Here is an 18,446-nt window from a genome sequence, read left to right on the forward strand (position 1 = left end):
GTAAATTTGAATTTTTCTTTCATTGAATATAGGTTAATATACTAGTAGATATCACTGAAGTATTTATCTAGGCTTGATTTGAGAGTATTGATATCTTTCGTGTAAACATCTGGGGTAGTTTATTTACAGTTTTTACAACTCTGTAGCTTGATAAATGTTTTGCCCACGTAGTTATTACATTTCGCCCTTGTAATATCACACCATTATATATATATATATATATATATATATATATATATATATATATATATATATATATATATATATATATATATGTGTGTGTGTGTGTGTGTGTGTGTGTGTGTGTGTATATGGTTGTTGAATCCGTGTCGGATATGAAGACGTTTCCCTAAGCTTTGTTGACGATTTGATCCGGTATTTTGAAACTGTTAGAATCTCTCTCTCTCTCTCTCTCTCTCTCTCTCTCTCTCTCTCTCTCTCTCTCTCTCTCTCTCTCCAGACTACGACTTTTAGGAGAGGTTAGATTTTAGGTCTTCGAGTCTGCCATCATAAGGCTGGTATCAGGGAGACGTAATTAGTTTTGTTGGTCTCTCCTGAATTCGTTTTAATTTACATTCGTAGTTAAACCAATTTGGTGACCAGAAAATTAAACAGCGTGTTCCCTGTAAGGGAAGAAGGAAGACAGCAAGGGAGAGGGAGTGATGGAGTAAGGGAAGGAAGGAGACAGTGAGGGAGGGAAAGTAATTGAGTTGGGAAAGAGAGAGAGAGACAGTAAAGCAGCAGGAGAGAGAGAGAGAGATAGAGAGAGAGAGAGAGAGAGAGAGAGAGAGAGAGAGAGAGAGAGAGAGAGAGAGAGAGAGAGAGAGAGAGGAATGGAAGGGGGTAAGGAGTCAGACGGTAAGGGAGGGAGACGGTCATTGCAGAAAGGGAGACTAAACGGGTAAGGGAGGGAGACAGCCAATGCATTAGGGGGACGTTAATGGACTAACAGGAGGGAGACAGTAAAGGAGACGGAGATAGACAGACAGACAGACAGGGAGGGAGGGGGACAGTAATAGAGAGAGAGAGAGAGAGAGAGAGAGAGAGAGAGGGGCGGGGAGAGAGGGAGGGAGTGAGTGGCCTAACCCAGCTAAGTCCCGGCTCACTCTCCCGCCCCAACTTTCTTGTCTGTTCAATAATTGTCTCGGCACACAGATCAACCCCGCTGCCTCGCCCCATGCCTCCTCCCTCGCTGCCTTGCCCCCATGCCTCCTCCCTCGCTGCCTCGCCCCCATGCCTCCTCCCTCGCTGCCTCACCCCATGCCTCCTCCCCTCGCTGCCTCGCCCCCATGCCTCATCCCTCGCTGCCTCGCCCCCATGCCTCCTCCTCCGCTGCCTCTACCGTGCTGCCCCATCCCTCGATACCTCTTCCACGCTACGTGGTTCCAAACGCTGCCTCTCAAACCTTGACGCCACCACCTGGGTGTCCCCCCCCCCCCCTCTCTCTCTCTCTCTCTCTCTCTCTCTCTCTCTCTCTCTCTCTCTCTCTCTCTCTCTCTCTACGTCATGTCCCCCCCAGCGCCCTCCCTTGCTCTGCATCCCATTAACACCATCAGCCCTCCTCCCCGACTAGCGTGATTACAGTCATGAAAATGAATTGGTTTAGATAAAAATTGTTTCTGGTGCCTTTTTGCGGCCAGAGGCACTCGCTCTAGTGGCGTAAGAAACATACATGTCTTCCTACACACACACACACACACACACACACACACACACACACACACGGGCCTCCGTGGTCTGATGGTTAGCGATGCTGACCATGAGTCGGCACGGCCTGGAGTCGGCCCACACCCAACCCAGGTGTTCATCGTCATCCTTTGGGGCTGGTCGATGAATGGGTACCCGACTTAGGCTGGTGTGTGTGTGTGTGTGTGTGTGTGTGTGTGTGTGTGTGTGTGTGTGTGCTTACATATATAGGAACAAAGATTTAGTTCGTAAAACACAATGTTAAGAGACGGGGCAACGCGTGTTAGACTCTCTCTCTCTCTCTCTCTCTCTCTCTCTCTCTCTCTCTCTCTCTCTCTCTCTCTCTCTCTCTCTCTCTCTCTCTCCCGTGAGACGTACCTAGTAACCAGAGACGTACGGTCATGTATATATGTGTCGTCGGGGACGTAAGAGGGTGGTGTGTGTGTGTGTGTGTGTGTGTGTGGTAGAGCTGGGCCGGTGGAGGCGGACCGACGCTGGGTGGAGTGCGGTCGGGTTTCGCGTCAAGTTCCACCGGGGATGACCCGGCGATGTCGCCCATTGCTAAAAGTTGTCGGAACGGCCGTGGGAGGACCCGGATATGTCTATATTCCTTCCTGGAGACGGTCTGGTTGCGTCACCGTCGCAAAAAATGAATGGGTGTGCTAGAACGTAAAGTGACGAGGGGTGTGGGTGGCTGGGTGGGTGTCTGGGCTACTGAATGTGTAGACTCACCCCGCGGCGTCTGGGGGAGTTCCCTCTCGAGGTGTAGGAGAGAGAGAGAGTTTTAAAGAGCAGCTGGAAGAGGATCGTCTTAGAATGGCGACCAAGTTGTCCTAGTTTTCAAAAGAAGGTTGAACTTGATGGCAGACATCCAGCAAGTTTTAAACTTAGCTCACTCTTTTTTTTTTTCTTCATTTGGAAGGCTCCAGTCATGGACAAAAGTCCCCACGTGAAGGCCGGGGCGTAATTCAAATATAGAAAGGATTATGAAACGGGGAAAGAAAAGACAAGGGAAAGTATTTGCGAATTTTGGAGGAAGTGGTATATATATATATATATATATATATATATATATATATATATATATATATATATATATATATATATAATATATATATATATATATATATATATATATATATATATATATATATATAATATATATATATATATATATATATATATATATATATATATATATATATATATATATATATATATATATCCCTGGGGATAGGGGAGAAAGAATACTTCCCACGTATTCCCTGCGTGTCGTAGAAGGCGACTAAAAGGGGAGGGAGTGGGGGGCTGGAAATCCTCCCCTCTCGTTTTTTTCAATTTTCCAAAAGAAGGAACAGAGAAAGGGGCCAGGTGAGGATATTCCCTCAAAGGCCCAGTCCTCTGTCCTTAACGCTACCTCGCTAACGCGGGAAATGGCGAATAGTACGAAAGAAAGAAATATATATATATATATATATATATATATATATATATATATATATATATATATATATATATATATATATATATATTCCTAGGAGTCCACGGGGAAAATGAAACACGAAAAGTTCCCAAGTGCACTTTCGTGTATATATATATATATATATATATATATATATATATATATATATATATATATATATATATATATATATATATATCGTGGCGGGTGTTTCTGTCCTGCCTTGTGGCCGTGTAGAATCAATTAGCAGGGTAAATGTTATTCATTTGACGTTGTAAAGTTGATGAATAAGGCATTGGATTGCATATGATCACCTGGAGCAGGACGGTAACAATCCTTGACCCCTGATGGCCTGGCGTGTCGCCTTGACCCCCCCTTCCATCAGGAAGGGAGGTCAAGATCCCAGGGGTCAGCCAAGGAGTCGTTGCTGTGGTCTTGAAGGTGGTGGTAAACCCTGTGTAAGGAGTGTTTGATCCCAGGACGTGGTGCTTCCACCCCTGATCCTCTCTACATAGGAGGTCGGGGGGGGGAAGTTGAAACCCTCCCGTTTTCTGAGACTCATCCACACGGTGAAGTTAGTTTGCCCGTGTCAGTACAGGTGTCAGTGTGTCAGAGCCTCAGACGTGTGTGTGTGTGTGTGTGTGTGTGTGTGGTACAGCATCAAGAGGTCTGTTTGTGTATGTACGTGTGTGTGTGTGTGTGTGTGTGTGTGTGTGGTACAGCATCAAGAGGTCTGTTTGTGTATGTGTGTGTGTGTGTGTGTGTGTGTGTGGTACAGCATCAAGAGGTCTGTTTGTGTACGTGAATGTGTCAGTTTGACCCAGCCTCAGGGCCCTGGTTGTATGTGGTGTTGCTGAGGCACAGTCAGCCTCGGGTCTGGTCTTGTGTGCTGTCAGCGGTACAGGCAGACTCGAAGGCTTGGATTTGGGGGGTGGATGTCACTGTGGCACTGCCTTAGAAGCCTTGTTGTGTGTGTGGGATGTCAGTGTGGCATACCCTGGGAGGAGAGGTCATGTCACATCAGTGTGGGGATGTTCTCACAGATGTGGTCGTTCGTGTGACATCAGTGTGGGGGATGTCCTCAGATGTGTGGTCGTTCGTGTGACATCAGTGTGGGGATTTCCTCAGAGATGTGGTCGTTCGTGTGACATCAGTGTGGGGATGTCCTCAGAGATGTGGTCGTTCGTGTGACGTCAGTGTTGGGGATGTCCTCACAGATGTGGTCGTTCGTGTGACATCAGTGTGGGGATTTCCTCAGAGATGTGGTCGTTCGTGTGACATCAGTGTGGGGATGTCCTCACAGATGTGGTCGTTCGTGTGACATCAGTGTTGGGGATGTCCTCACAGATGTGGTCGTTCGTGTGACATCAGTGTTGGGATGCCCTCAGAGTTGTGGTCGTTCGTGTGGCACGAGTGTGGGAGGGACTGGAGCGGTGAGCTGGATGGTGGCAGTCAGAAAGGACTGGAAGTCTGGGAGGGACGTCTCCTCCACCCATAAACACACACACACACACACACACACGGCTCCTCTCTCTCCCTCCCTCCCTGGGCCGTCCGTGTTGATGATAATTGCCGTGTAACGGGTAGTTTTACCTCCTGGTAATAATACTAGAGCTTGTCTGGTGGAATACCCCGCTCCTGAGGACATGGATGTTGCTATTATATTTTTTTTTGGGGGGGGGGTACGTGTTCCTGTCGGTGGTGGTGCCAGGGGGTCGCTTGAGAGCTGTGTGTTGTGGCCACCAAGGATGGTGATGTTATGTGATGTGTCAGTGAAGGATGATGATGTTAGGTGATGTATCTGTGAAGGATGGTGATGTCATGTGACGCTTCAGTGAATGATGATGTCTTGTGATGCGTCAGTGAGGGTGATATGATGTGTTCCCTGAGCCATTATTTTCCCATTAAACTAATGTATTATTGATGGATTATTTTCCCATTACTCTGATGTATTCTTGAGAGATTGCTCTCCTCGGTGCTCCATAATACACCACGGGTCGGGATTCGAACCCTGGGAGGGGCGTCTGGCTACCTGGGCCACACAGAAGTTTGGTGAGAACAGCGAGTGGTCACCTAGTGGTCTGTGTGGTATGCTGCAGCCACAGCGTGGCCGTGTGGCATAGGTATGTGAGGCGTTTGTCCATGTTTGTGGTGTGTGTGTGTATGTGTGTATGCGAACGCTTTTTCCCCTTAAAACACACCCCCTCCCCCTTCCGAGGGCGCCATCACCACCCCCAATGCATATGATGGCCTGGCCCCTTCGACGTGACCCGTAAGGGGGGCGCCTCCAATCCTCCCTTGAGTTTACCACCGTACCCTAAGGGTCATATCCCGGTACAGCTCACGGGGGTTAAGGAGTGGTTTAAGTAGTTTACGGTATGACGTCAGCATGGTGTTTTTGAGGTGGCGTTGGCCCAAGTGGGAGGAAAGTGAGGTGTGCTGCTGTGGCAAGGGAGGGAGGGCAGGAGTGAGGTTTCTCCGGGGGCTGTATTACCGGCTGGATTGGCTGTAACTCTGTTTTACGGGTGTTCCTCCCTGGCCTCGGTGGAACATTAGGCTTGGGGTCTGTGGGCGTGGGGAAGGGGACACGGAGGACTGGTTCCCTCCCGCCCCTCACACACACACACACACAGAGCGTGAGACACGAGCCACGGGTGTGCCTCAAGGCCGTGATAGGTTCCCCATTGGGTTGCGGCAGAGAGCGTGGGGGTATGTGACAGGTGTTGAGAGAGAGAGAGAGAAAGAGAGAGAGAGAGAGAGAGAGAGAGAGAGAGAGAGAGAGAGAGAGAGAGAGAGAGAGAGAGAGTAATGGAATAGAGACAGTCATTGTTTATCTCGATGACAGCTCATGCCCGAGGTTTTCTTTTCTCTTTTTTTCCGCAGTTTCGTGGAGACTGCTAAACGCTTTTTGTGGTTCCCTTTGGGGATGTCTTATAGTTAAATCACCCTCTTAGAGTATCGCTTTAGACTCTTTAAGAATATTGTGGTGTCGGGGTTGAAGATGAGTGTTTAGCGTAGTTTACCTCCCCAAAATCTGGGATGGCGGGCGGGCGGGGCGAGGGGGGTCTCAGTTTATCGCATTGGCTCGATGGAAAAGAAAAAAGAAAGAATGTAAACGTTAATTTAGCTGGTAATGGCAATTATGAATTTTCCTATAATTGCTGGTGCTGTGTATTACGAGGGACGGGGTCATTACGAGGGAACTGTGAGGCGAGGTGTGTGTGTGTGTGTGTGTGTGTGTGTGTGTGTGTGTGTGTGTGTTTCTGTTTCTTCTTCGTCGTGTGTGTGTGTGTGTGTGTGTGTGTGTGTGTGTGTGTGTGTGTGTGTGTGTGTGTGTGTGTTCCTGTTCCTTCGTCATGTGTGTGTGTGTGTGTGTGTGTGTTCCTTCGTCGTGTGTGTATGTGTGTGTGTGTTTCTGTTCCTTCGTCTGTTACCGTAATGTTTCCTTCATACCATTTCTTTCCTTTTCCATTTCTTTTCATCTGATAATATTAACTCCACCATAGGTCGAGGACTTGGAATCTTGCACGGACCTTATATTTTATAAGCTGGAGCGTCCTTCCCGGATGTTCCCTGTGGACATTTTATCGTTGGAAAGTGCATAAATCCGACGCCATTTGTCTGGCGCAATAAACTGGTTTCGTGCCTGTGAATTATCCCTATATTGATAACGGTATATCTTGGCCTCTCCTTTATCTCGGGCGAAGTTTATGTCCTGGTAATTATTCTCGAGCGTGGTGTGCGGTCGCCTGCGGCCATATTTCTGGCCGGGAGCCGCATGAGTTGATTCATGAGCTGCGGAATATACCAGGGTGCGGGCCCGTGAGGTGCGGGTGGGACATAGCCACTGTGTGTGTGTGTGGGTGGGTGGGTGTTGGTGTTGGTGCGACGGAGGCCACCGCTTTCGTGCGCTTGGTTTCGTGTGCGCTGTCGTGTGTCGCGCCGCCCCCCGACGTCTCTCTCTCTCATGTATTATTGTGAACCTGGTCGTCGTGGTTCGTTGTATTTGTCGTCATACGTCCGAGATGTTTGGGGGGAGGTTGTGGGACGGGGCACGTACCTTTGCCCCTGGCGTGCTGTGTGCCGACCCACGGGTCTTGCATGACCCCCAGACCCCAGCCGCCGTGCCGGACTTTCTCTGGTCAGCCCCACAAGGTTGCTCGGTGTCATAATTTCCATAGTCGTCCTCGATGGTGTCATCACCTTAGTCATCATTACCATGTTAGATCCTGTTGCATAATTTGTCTTGTTGTCACAGTCATCTCCCTCCTTACTACACAGGCAGCGGCGAGGGGTGGATATGTACTCGAGTGTGAGAGAATTGGTCACGTGTGAGGTCATCCATGCAATACTTGAGTGTGAGAGTATTGGTCAAGTGTGAAGTCATCTTTGCAATACTTGAGTGTGAGAGTATTGGTCAAGTGTGAAGTCATCTTTGCAATACTTGAGTGTGAGAGAATTGATCAAGTGTGAAGTCATCCTTGCAATACTTGAGTGTGAGAGAATTGGTAAAGTTCGAAGTCATCCTTGCGATACTCGAGTGTGAGAGTATTGGTCAAGTGTGAAGTCATCCTTGACGACCGAGGCTCTTAAGGCCTCGTTGACCTCGTGTCACCAGGTAATAAGGACCTTATGAATGTCTCAACCCACCGGGTGCCAAGCATTATGACTGTGTGTGCCACGCCCTGTGGACTTTGGGGTATTGGGAAGCCAACGGCATGCAATTCCATCGCACATGGGGCTCAAGGAACCGGTGCTGTGAGACTTGGTCTTATGAGGAGGGTCATTACGGCCCTGCGAGTGTCCCCCTCGAGGACATCGTGAATTGATGATGCCCTCGATCCCCCAGGGCCTTGGTAACCCGGCGACACAGTAGGGGTAGTACTAGGCCTCGCTGTGAGTGAAGCGGAGCCCCTGGGCTGGTCCGGGTAGCTTGTTCATAACAGTTGCGGTTCTGTGTGTGTGTGTGTGTTTCCCTCAGGGGTTGGTCGATGAATGGGAGCCTGGTAGAACCTTAGGGTCCTATGTTCCTTTGAGAGAGAGAGAGAGAGAGAGAGAGAGAGAGAGAGAGAGAGAGAGAGAGAGAGAGGGTGTTTGTGGAGTACTTACTTATTAACGACTTTACGGCCATGTTTTGCCAAAAGGCAGGGCCAGCGCGTAATGCTGACCTTGCGTTAATGCAAGGGTCTTACGGAGATCGAGTCGTGTGAGTTACGCATTGTCCAGCGTTGTTTGTGAAGTGGAGTGATTGGATGTCTGTGGACTGGATGCCGGCAGCCCAAGTGTGGATGATGGTCAAGGGAGAGGGACTTTGAGAGCCGCTGAAGTGATGGTTCTCTCTCGTTGCGCAGCCATCGCTGAACTACCCCGTTATCCAGACAGGCAGTGCTGGTGATATATCCTCCTGGAGAGAGAGAGAGAGAGAGAGAGAGAGAGAGAGAGAGAGAGAGAGAGAGAGAGAGAGAGAGAGAGAGAGAGAGATCGTTTCCTCGCCGCTGATAAAAGACCGCAATGAATTTATGACGCGCGAGAGACCGCGATAAGGACGTGGTAAAGTTCGCGCCGCCAGCGACTCCGTCTGTGTGTGGAGGACGGCGTGATCATGTCACGCCTCAGCCTGTAAGGACTTGGTGCCCTTGCGTGACTCGCTCGCCCCCAAGACGTCCTCGGTCATCTGTGACGCCCAAGTCTCCAAAGGAGCGTCGGCGTGAGACGCCGCAAGTGTCTTTGGAGGACTTTTGTGAGTGTTTGATCCCCGACGACTGTGAGAGGTCATCTTCGTAAACTTTACGGAGAGAAGAACGGGTCATGAGCCTCAGCATGAGGACCATGACTTGTGTGTGTGTGTGTGTGTGTGTGTGTGTGTGTGTGTGTGTGTGTGTGTGTGGTGGAGGCTGTGGCACCTTCTCCAGGCTAGAGGCCAGACTGGCCAAATTATTGAGGGGAGTATTACATGATGTGGTCACAAGGCTCACCAGCCTTTTACATGGTCTTGTGTTCACTGGTAGCGTGCGAGATGGTGGGATCCGCCCATCGATGAGGAGGTGATGGCCAGTTTGGTTTCTGTGATGTACGTACGTTGTGAGTGAGAGTACCTGGAATATGCGCAGAGTTTCGCTGTGGTGTGTTTTCGGGTGTATAGCCCTCCTCCGAAGGGCAAGTGTGGCGGAGGAACGAGGAGCTGTGATTGCAAGCGAGCGTGATGCCTGGTGAGCCATACCGTTCTCGTCTTACCCCAGTGATTTTCGGCAGGACGGAGATACGAAGAGGCGAGACCGTCGGCACTTCTCGTGAAGCGGTGTTGTGAGATAGACCAGTGCGAGCGAGTGGTGTTGTAGGGGCGCGGCGGCAGTTTGTATGACGTATTGATACACGCAGACGGCAGGAGCTGGTGGCTAGTTATAAATAAAGGTGTGTGAGGGAGGCGAGAGTGTCGGCCTTGGGCGCAGGTAGGCGAGTGAGGCAGCCGTGAAAAGAACCTCGCTCAGGGTGGGGGTTGGTGAGGGATGCAGGAAGGCGAGGCCCGCTGATAGGCCGGGGTAGATGGTTGCCGGTGCAGGGGAAGGAAGCGGGAGGCGGGGAGGCCGAGCTGATAACAGGGTGGCGGCCGAACCCTCAAGTAAAGACCAGACTGGGACCCAGGACTTACCAGGTATTCGTTACGGTTTTATGCATCATTTTAGGCATCGATTATTGCACTGCGTTGCTGGAGGCGTGTAGAGGGTATTTTTTTCTCAAGAGTTTTGTGCAGGCGATGATGATTGATGAGTACGTCCTGTCCATTTGGCGTTCCGTGTACAAGGGGCGCTGTTATCACCAGCCGCTGCTGGGGGTTCGCAACTCTTGTTCATTAAGACACCCGCCGATGTGGCCCGGTTTAGTGCCACTTGTGAGACGCGTGCACGTCTGGCAGGACGAGCCCTGCATACTTGACAGGGGAGGAGGGACTTGAGCGTGTCTCGCAGGGAGAGAGAAGTAGTCTCCAACACCTGTGAGGGGGTCAGGTCGGTCATACTTGACAGGGAGGGACAAGCCGTATGCACACTTGACGGGGAGACTTGAGCAGGTCTGACAGCGAGAGAAGTCTTGAGCACCTGAGATGAGGGGGAGCGGGAGGGGAATCGTGCTCATCTCACAGTTGGACGAGACTATCCTGAAGGGGATCAAGTTGGACATACCTAAGACGACAGGACTCGTCGTGCGCAAGGTGACAAGGGGACCGTCTATGCACTCCTGGGTTAGGTGGGAGGATGCAGCAAGCTGCGACCCCTTGTGCTGGGTCAGGGAGCATCGTGAAGGTGTATCTAAATCCATGATTAAGGCCGTGTGTGCGGAGGTGGCGAAGGAGAAGCAGCATCGAGGGGATTATGTAGGAGCCTTGTATGCTGGCCAGACTCACCCTTATACTTCACCAAATTCACCGCCTCGCTTTTCATCATCTGTCTACATGTGTCACACAAAATACTTGTGTTTAATTGCTACATATGATTTCCATTTCCCCCCCAACAGAAGACTCTTATGATAGTGAACGCGTGAAGTGAACAGTAAAAAAAAGTGCCGGATTACAGTGCTTCGTGGTAGTGGTGGAGGCGTGGTGTGTGTGCAGGTGGAGATGGTGTCACGTCACAAGCCGGCCCCAGCCTGGCTCCTCGGGTGAAGTGCCGCTTTTCATGTCATAAGTCGAGTGCAGCAGCGCGTGAGGGACGACTCAGTGGTCGCTGCGCGTCAGGTGCAGCCAGTGGGGCCCACCCACCTGTACGAAAGTGCTACGCGAAGTGCCGTCAGCAGCGCCGCGAGCCACCGGTGCTACATGTGAAGTGCTGCGGGGCCCCAAGTGCCGCCGTACACGTGGTGCTGTATCAGGAGTGTTGTGAGTGACGTACAACCCCAGTGAAGGACTAGAGCCGTTGCGACACGATGAAGAAGAGTAAGTTGTTAAGCCGGTTGCTGCGGGGCGGGTCGGGCGGCAGCACCAAGCAACCGGCCTCCAGCGGGCCGGAGCTGGGCGAGGCAGGGGTCGCGCCCAACCCCGTCGTGGCCGCCCGCGGCACCACCGGCCGCCGCAGGGAAACTGTTGCCGTGAGCACCCCCTCCGCTGGTGGAGCCTCGCCCCGGGACATCTACCGTCAGCAGCAGCAACAGCAGCAGTCCGGGCAGACGCCACAGAAGGCCGGTGTGGAGAGGTCGTCCTCCTGGAAGTACACCCACGACCACACGCCGGACTCCTTCAGCATCAACAGCTCTCCCTCTATCCTGGACGGTCGTGGCGGAGCAGGGCTGCACGGGCGGACTGAGGAGACCCAGACCATCGAGAAGAGCCAGAGCTGGAGCGGCGACCGCTTACTCGACTGCGCCACCGACTCCGGCTCCAGCCGAGGCGGCACCAACGACAGCAGCCGGGCTGGAAGTGGCAGCCGCACTGGAAGCCGCACGGGCACCAGCAGCCGCTCGTCCCGGGAGCGTGGGGCGGTGGGAGGACCCGCCAGCCTGCCTCCTGGCAGCCGGGCAGGAAGCCGGGCAGGTAGCCGCTCCGGCAGCCGAACAGGCAGCCGGGCAGGCAGCCGTGCTGGTAGCGACCGTGGTGACTCGACCCCCAGCAGCGTGTACGATCATCCCGTCGACCATTCGCCTCGGCTCTCCGCTCAAACTGACGCCGATGGCTACGAGAACGTTGAGCTACCGTCGCCTCAGAGGGACAGCGGCGACAACAGCAGCAGCGAGCAAGGGAGCGCCAGTCGTCAGCACGGGTCGCGGCTGAGCGTCAAGAGCAGCGGCCGTAGGTCGCGCAAGCCCAGCCCACGACGGCAGGGCATCTTGGCCAAGGCTTCCCAAGAGTCCACCGAGAGCCGTGATGGCAGCCGGACCAGCCGAGGCAGCGTGAGGGGGACAGTTCCCAGTATCTCGCTCAGTACGTCAAGCCCCGTGCCGCCACCCAAGGCATCGGTAAACCGATCCCCCTCGCGAAAATCCCGTCGGTCGCCAAACAGGTCCCCCAGCAGACCCCCGAGTCGCTCTCCCAGTCGATCAGACAGCCGAAGGAGAGAGAGCCGAAGAAGCAGTCGCTCTCCCAACAGAGGCCCCGATGGGTCGCCAGCCCGGGCGCCGAGCAGGTCGCCCGTGAGGATGCCTAGTAGACCCTCGCCTGGTGACCCCTGGACCCGCATGATGAGCGGCCAGGAGCAGGCACACATACGCTACATCGGCGAGCAACAGCACCCCGGCGGGCCCAGGAGCATGTCGTACGAGGAGGGACGAGTGACGGGGGCCCGCAGCCCACAGCCACCGCTCTGGAAGGCTCGCTCTTGGCAGCAGTACAGCGTGGGTCACAGTACCCCGCAGAGCGAGCGCGCCCGACAGCTCGCCAAGAGTCGGTCGTGGCAGCAACAGCAGACCACCATCGTGGCCCACCCGGGCGACCCCGGCATGGGACGTCCTCGCCACCATCACATCACGCGGCAGGAAGCTGTGCAGGCACATCCAGCTGGCCCAATGGGTAAGAGCCGCTCCTGGCAGCAGAGCCACGAGGCTGACCCTGTGCCTGGCCCTCTCCCACGCACCTACACAGTCTCAGAGCGGCGGGGGCGGCGTTCCTCCATACGTTTGGCGCCACCCTCGCCTCCACGCCCCAGCCCGCCCTCTTACTCTCAATCCCCTGCCAGATCCCCGTTAGCCGCCCTGCCACCCCAGCCTCACCCCACACCCAACACACACACGCCCATACACGACATGCAAGCTCACCTACAACACCGTCACCATCCACCAATGCGCACTCAGACCAGTGTGGCAAGTTACAACGCTCCCGGCACGGCCACTCCTCATTTAACAGACTATGTGGAGTTACGGAATTACGAGGCCATGGAGCGTCAGCAGCAGCAGCAGCAGGAATATGTCGACCTGAGACAGTACCGCGCCGACCAGCTCCGCACCGGCCGCGATCCCATCTGGCGAGAACGGTATTACACGCCTTCTACGTTTTCTCAACTGAAGCAGCTACAGCAGCAGCAACAACAGCAGCAGCAGCAGCTGCAGCAGCAACAGCTGCAGCAACAGCAGTACCAGCAGCAGCAACAGTATCAGCAGCACCTGCAGCAGCAGCAGTTCCAGAAGCAGCAGCAGGCGCAGCAGTTCCTGCGACAGAAGCAGCACCAGAAGTCGCTGCAGCACCAGAAGTCCATCATCGCGCAAACCGGCTACGACTCCAGCCAGTTTGGGTCTCCCGCCCAGATGGACGGAGAGTACGCCTCCCTCCAGGAGGTGCGGGAAGGGATGCTGAGGAACGGTTCCATGCGGGACAGCAAGCTGAGGGAAGGCTCGGTGCGGGAAGGCTCGATGCGAGACAGCACTTTGCGCCACCGCATATCCGCTGCTGCTCATGCCAAGCAACAGGCGCACAACCACACCCACGCGGGACCAGTGAAGTCCTCCTCGCTCATGACCTCGCAGGAGCTTCTGAACACACTCAAGAGGCAGCTGGCACTGTCTTCGCCCACCCGCACCACGCGAAGCAAGAGCCTGGAGGCTGGGCGGGCAGCGGCGGCCATGAGTGCTGAGAGTGGGCGTGATGAGGCAGGAGGCAGGGAGGTGACTGACGAAGGGCTGACGGACCGCCTCTCCCCTGCCCTCCTGGCCCTGGTGGCGGAGAAACGAGCGCGCCTCAAACGGTCTACGGGCGCCTTCTCAGGTAGCGGCGGGGGACGAGTGGCAGTCTTGCGCCAGGTCACCGCGCCACCAGCGAGATGTACAGTAGAGACCCTTCACACGCCGCCGCCGGACACCTGCTGCCCTCAGCCACACTGCCTCGCTCTCATCTGCATGTACACTGCATCAACACCACCACACTCCACACTCCACACTCACACAGTCCGCCAACCTTATCTGGATGTATTTAATGTGTTATATAACCACTTGTATTTGGTGTTTCAATATTTTTTTTCAAAAGTAGTCCTCAGTAACTGTTTTAAATGGATCTCTTGTTTACATTCAATGTATATGTCTGTTCGACAGTGTCCTATAATGTCCTTTCAACAGTCGACAGTGTCCTGTAATGTCCTCTCAACAGTCGACGGTGTCCTATAATGTCCTTACAGCAGTCGACAGTGTCCTGTAATGTCCTTTCAGCTGTCGACTGTGTCCTATAATGTCCTTTCAACAGTAAAGTAATGACTGTCAACACTGCTCTGCCTTTGACCTGATATCCTGAAATCCTCAACATGACCAGTTGTGTGTGTGTGACCTCTCATCATCTTGCCCTCAAGTACGTCGCTTATCCTGATCCATACACAGCTGTAGACCTGAGCCACGTCCTCCTCTCTGTTTTATATACTGTGCCATGCAGATGACGTTATCCTGAGCCTTGTTCACCTCTTGTCCTGAGCCACACACAGCTGTTTGATGTGAGCCTTGTCCCGTTGCGGTCCTTGAGCCTCACACACACACACACACAGCTATTGGTGTGATTATTGTCCTTCTGTTGTCCAGAGCCTCACACGCACACGTCAGCTGTTGGTGTGTACATTGTCCTTCTGTTGTCCAGAGCCAAACACGTCAGCTGTTGGTGTGTACACTGTCCCACTGTTGTCCAGAGCCTCATACGTCAGCTGTTGATGTGTACACTGTCCCACTGTTGTCCAGAGCCTCACACGTCAGCTGTTAGTGTGTACACTGTCCCACTGTTGTCCAGAGCCTCACACTCAGCTGTTGGTGTGTACACTGTCCCACTGTTGTCCAGAGCCTCATACGTCAGCTGTTAGTGTGATCCACATCAATCTGGTTGAAGCCGTGCCTGGTGTCGTGAGCCTAGCGTTCACCTGTTGTCCTCAGCCGCTTTCATCCACTGTGGGCCACCTCTTGCTGGTAAACCCCCCCTGAGTCTCGCACGTGTTCTGAGCATGACCACCTGTTTTCCCCTCCGTCACGTCCACTTGTTGGCCCTTCCCCCCACCTCAAACCACGTGTTCTCTCTGTCGTGAGACCTCTTGATCGTAGCCACGTTTTACTCTCCTTTTAGCTGTGCTCATCTTTTCTCCCAAGCCATTGGGAATATTTGGCTGTCTGCCCCTTTCTCTTATTTTTTTCCCCCACAGCCTTAGTCACCTTATGTCCTAGGCTGTGTTCACCTCTTGTTCTGTTTGAACTGTATCCATATTGTCCTCGTGTCTGTCTTGGACCGTGAGAGTATTGCCTCGAAGCAGTTCACCTCTAAAAGTCGTGTGCGCTGTGTGCTGAGCCATGGTCACCTAATATCCAGATCCTCGCTCAACAATGTCTTAAATCTTGCTGTCCACGTCCATCGTGCCTTGTGGCCTTGAAGGTCACCTCTGGTCCAGAACCACACGCTCCATCTCTTGTCCTGAACCGCGTCTACCTAGTTGCCAGCCTTGGTCCCCACTTGTTTCGAACCACCGCCACCTGATCTCGAAACCTTGTCCCTCCTTTTGTTTCGAACCCCATCTGTTTTGTTTTGTGTTGTGTTGAACCACACCCTCTTGATGTTCGTCTTGTCCTGACCCATTTTCCGTATGTCCAGTACCACGTCCAACTCTTGAGAATTGTTGACCCATGTTTATGAACGATGCCCACCTTGTTTTGAGCTATACCCACCTGTTGTCCTGTGCGGTGCCCACCTCGTCCCTGAGTCATGTTTTCCTGTTGTCTTGAACAGCGCCAGCCATGTCCAGAGTCATGCCCACCTGTTGACCTGAAAGACACACACCTACCTTGTCATGCTCACTTGTTCTCCCAAGCAAGACCCACTTTGTCCTCGAGCCACTTCCACCTTTGCTCCTCAGCCACGTCCTTAAGCCACATGCACTCCTCGTCGTGAGCTATGCCCTTACCCTTCCTGCTGAGTGGTGTCAACCTTCGACCCTGAGTCGCGTCGTCCTCCTGCCCAGAATGACGTCTTGTGGTGAACTCCCTCAGGTCCGTCCACCTTGTGTCCTGAGCTCTGTGTCCAGAGAACCAAGCCCAGTGTGTGTCTCCACAGTGTACCACACCACTCCACAGTTACGGTGACAATGAGGGCGAGAAATAGCTGGATGGCTGTAGCTGGCTCTTCACGAGGATAGGAATATATACGTTTGCTGGCGGCTGGGCTGCTAGAGCTGAGACAAGCCCCAAAGAAGCTGAAGTTATCTTGGATGACATCCATGTCAGCCGTTCATTCTGAGCCACTCTAGACATTTTGTGTGTGTGTGTGTGTGTCATCCTCCACGTCCACCTGGTCTGGGGGAAAGTGTCCTGCTTCAGGTGGGATCCAAGACGACTTCCTATGTCCCAGTGTGGTGTTTGTCTTTTCCGTCCAGTCTTGTTTCATCTCTTGACCATCTGAACCTTAGATCTGATCCTTGGCCTCTCGTCTTGACCAACACTTTCGTCTTAAACTACCTGTGACCTCAGCTTGGTCGACCTTTCTTCCCTAAAGCAACGCTGTCTCATTTTCTGTCATCTTCCTGAATCAGGTCCACCTTGTCTCGAACGTCTCTGTGTCTTACTGCCTGTGTCATGTCCACCATCTCTGCCCTGAGCAGGTGTCCACAAGTAGCAGCAGTATTCACCGTCCAAGCCTTGTGTTCTCATCTGCCGACACCTGCCTCATACCTGAGTGATGCCCTTCCCCTCTCTGCCCACAGCCCTCTTGTCCACCTCGCCCTCAGCCACGTCTTTGTTTGGAGTCAGTTCGATGTAATCCCCAACCCCTCTGGACCACGTCCACCCCGGTCGGCGTCCACCCTTCGTCCTGTGCCTCGTCCATCCTGTGGCACGTCGTCCTTCGTCCGTCCTGTGGCACGTCGTCCCACGTCCCGTATCCTGTAAGTAACACACCCCCCCCGCCACCCCTCAACCCCAACTTTTTGATTTCCCCCTCCCACCCAGCCTTCCCTTCCCTCCCCTTCCCTGAGCCACGTCTAGCAGCCGTTGTCGACAAAAGGCCATGTTTGAGGCCCCACCCGTATGTAGTAGCGCTCCTCCGGCAACCTGGAGTTTGCCTCAACAGCTAAGAAACTGGGCTCATTGTGTGGCCCCCTTACGAGAACTCGAGGGCAGCAGGTCTCGCCAGCTGCGGTGTATATTACCACATGTTTGTCTTTTTTACCTATATCGGTGTTTATAACTTTTAAGTGTCCCTTTTTGTCTCATATATATATATATATTTTTTTTTATTTATTTTTTTTTTTTTTTGGCCACACACCCCCAACTCCCTCTCTGGGATAAGTTTATGGAGAGACGAATTACTGTACATTTCTTGGTGTGGCTTGTGTTAACTCGGTGATGACCGCAGGTTTTGTCGTAGTCAAGGAGGAGGGTATATAACCCGACTGCTTCTTCCCCCCCACCACACACACACACCCTTCTGGTGGGGGAAGCTGCTGTTAAAATGTCTCGTTCCAGAGTTTCAAAAAGAAAGAATAAGAGCTTGGGGTCATCACCTAGCACTCGAGAATGTTTATGGTCGATATTTACGTGTTTCCTGTGCCATTTTTTAAACAGTATGAACCCCAAAGTCCTTGCACTTACCCCTTTATTACCCCCCTCTCCCTTCCCTCAAAAGAAATATATAAGTGTATTGAGTGTACTGATTTATGACTTGGGTGTCGTTTTAAGGATCATGTGATGTTTCCTGAATGTTCCAGTCAGTGATAAGTGTTCTTAATTTGATCGGCATTTGCAATAAAGTTTCTTCAGTTGCAACTGAATGAATGAGAGAAAAAACAACAAAAATACGTATGCTTGCGTGTGAGCGACGTGGCGTCGGATCTTCACTGGTGAGATAAGGTAGGTTTATGTACGTGTTTTTATATGCTAAATTGCGTATGTGTATCTTACCAAAACGCACACTTATATAAGTATATATGTGTGTGTGTATATATGTAAGATGTGGACACACATACACGCACGCACATATTTGTGTGTGTGGTTAGGTGTATGGCTGTGCGTGTATTTGTCTATAATAATTGTTTAAGGTTTACAGGTAATCGAAGTGTTTATGAATATATATATATATATATATATATATATATATATATATATATATATATATATATATATATATATATATATATATACACACACACGAAGGGAATTTAAGGTGTTCCATATATATATGTTTTGAGGGTCCAGTTGATATGAAGAACAGAGAATTATCTGGCTGGTGAGGATTTCGTCAGCATGATCTCAAATGCTGGCAGCATATGATGATTGAAGCATAGAGAGAGAGGGTATGCTTGGCTGTTGGCAGAAAACTCCGTGGCCAGGTCCTCCGCCCTCTGCCCTACACAGACGACCTTCACGCCAGGCA

General features: G+C 52.2%; 1 protein-coding gene across 3 annotated transcripts in view; it reads left to right on the plus strand.

The window, feature by feature from the left end:
• The window catches only part of Dlg5 (Discs large 5), a 591,115-nt gene that overhangs the window by 31,944 nt on the left and 540,725 nt on the right, over positions 1-18,446 (plus strand). For 2 of the 3 annotated variants that reach the window (XM_071693695.1, XM_071693696.1), the window contains exon 2: positions 10,658-13,886. In XM_071693695.1, the coding sequence (XP_071549796.1) occupies positions 11,066-13,886 (2,821 nt within the window). In that variant the 5' untranslated portion in view covers positions 10,658-11,065. The remainder of the gene's footprint in view (positions 1-10,657; positions 13,887-18,446) is intronic. The other variant, XM_071693697.1, reaches the window with a different exon arrangement.

The sequence above is a fragment of the Panulirus ornatus genome, chromosome 56 (genome assembly GCF_036320965.1).
Source record: "Panulirus ornatus isolate Po-2019 chromosome 56, ASM3632096v1, whole genome shotgun sequence".
Classification (NCBI taxonomy): Eukaryota; Metazoa; Arthropoda; class Malacostraca; order Decapoda; family Palinuridae; genus Panulirus; species Panulirus ornatus.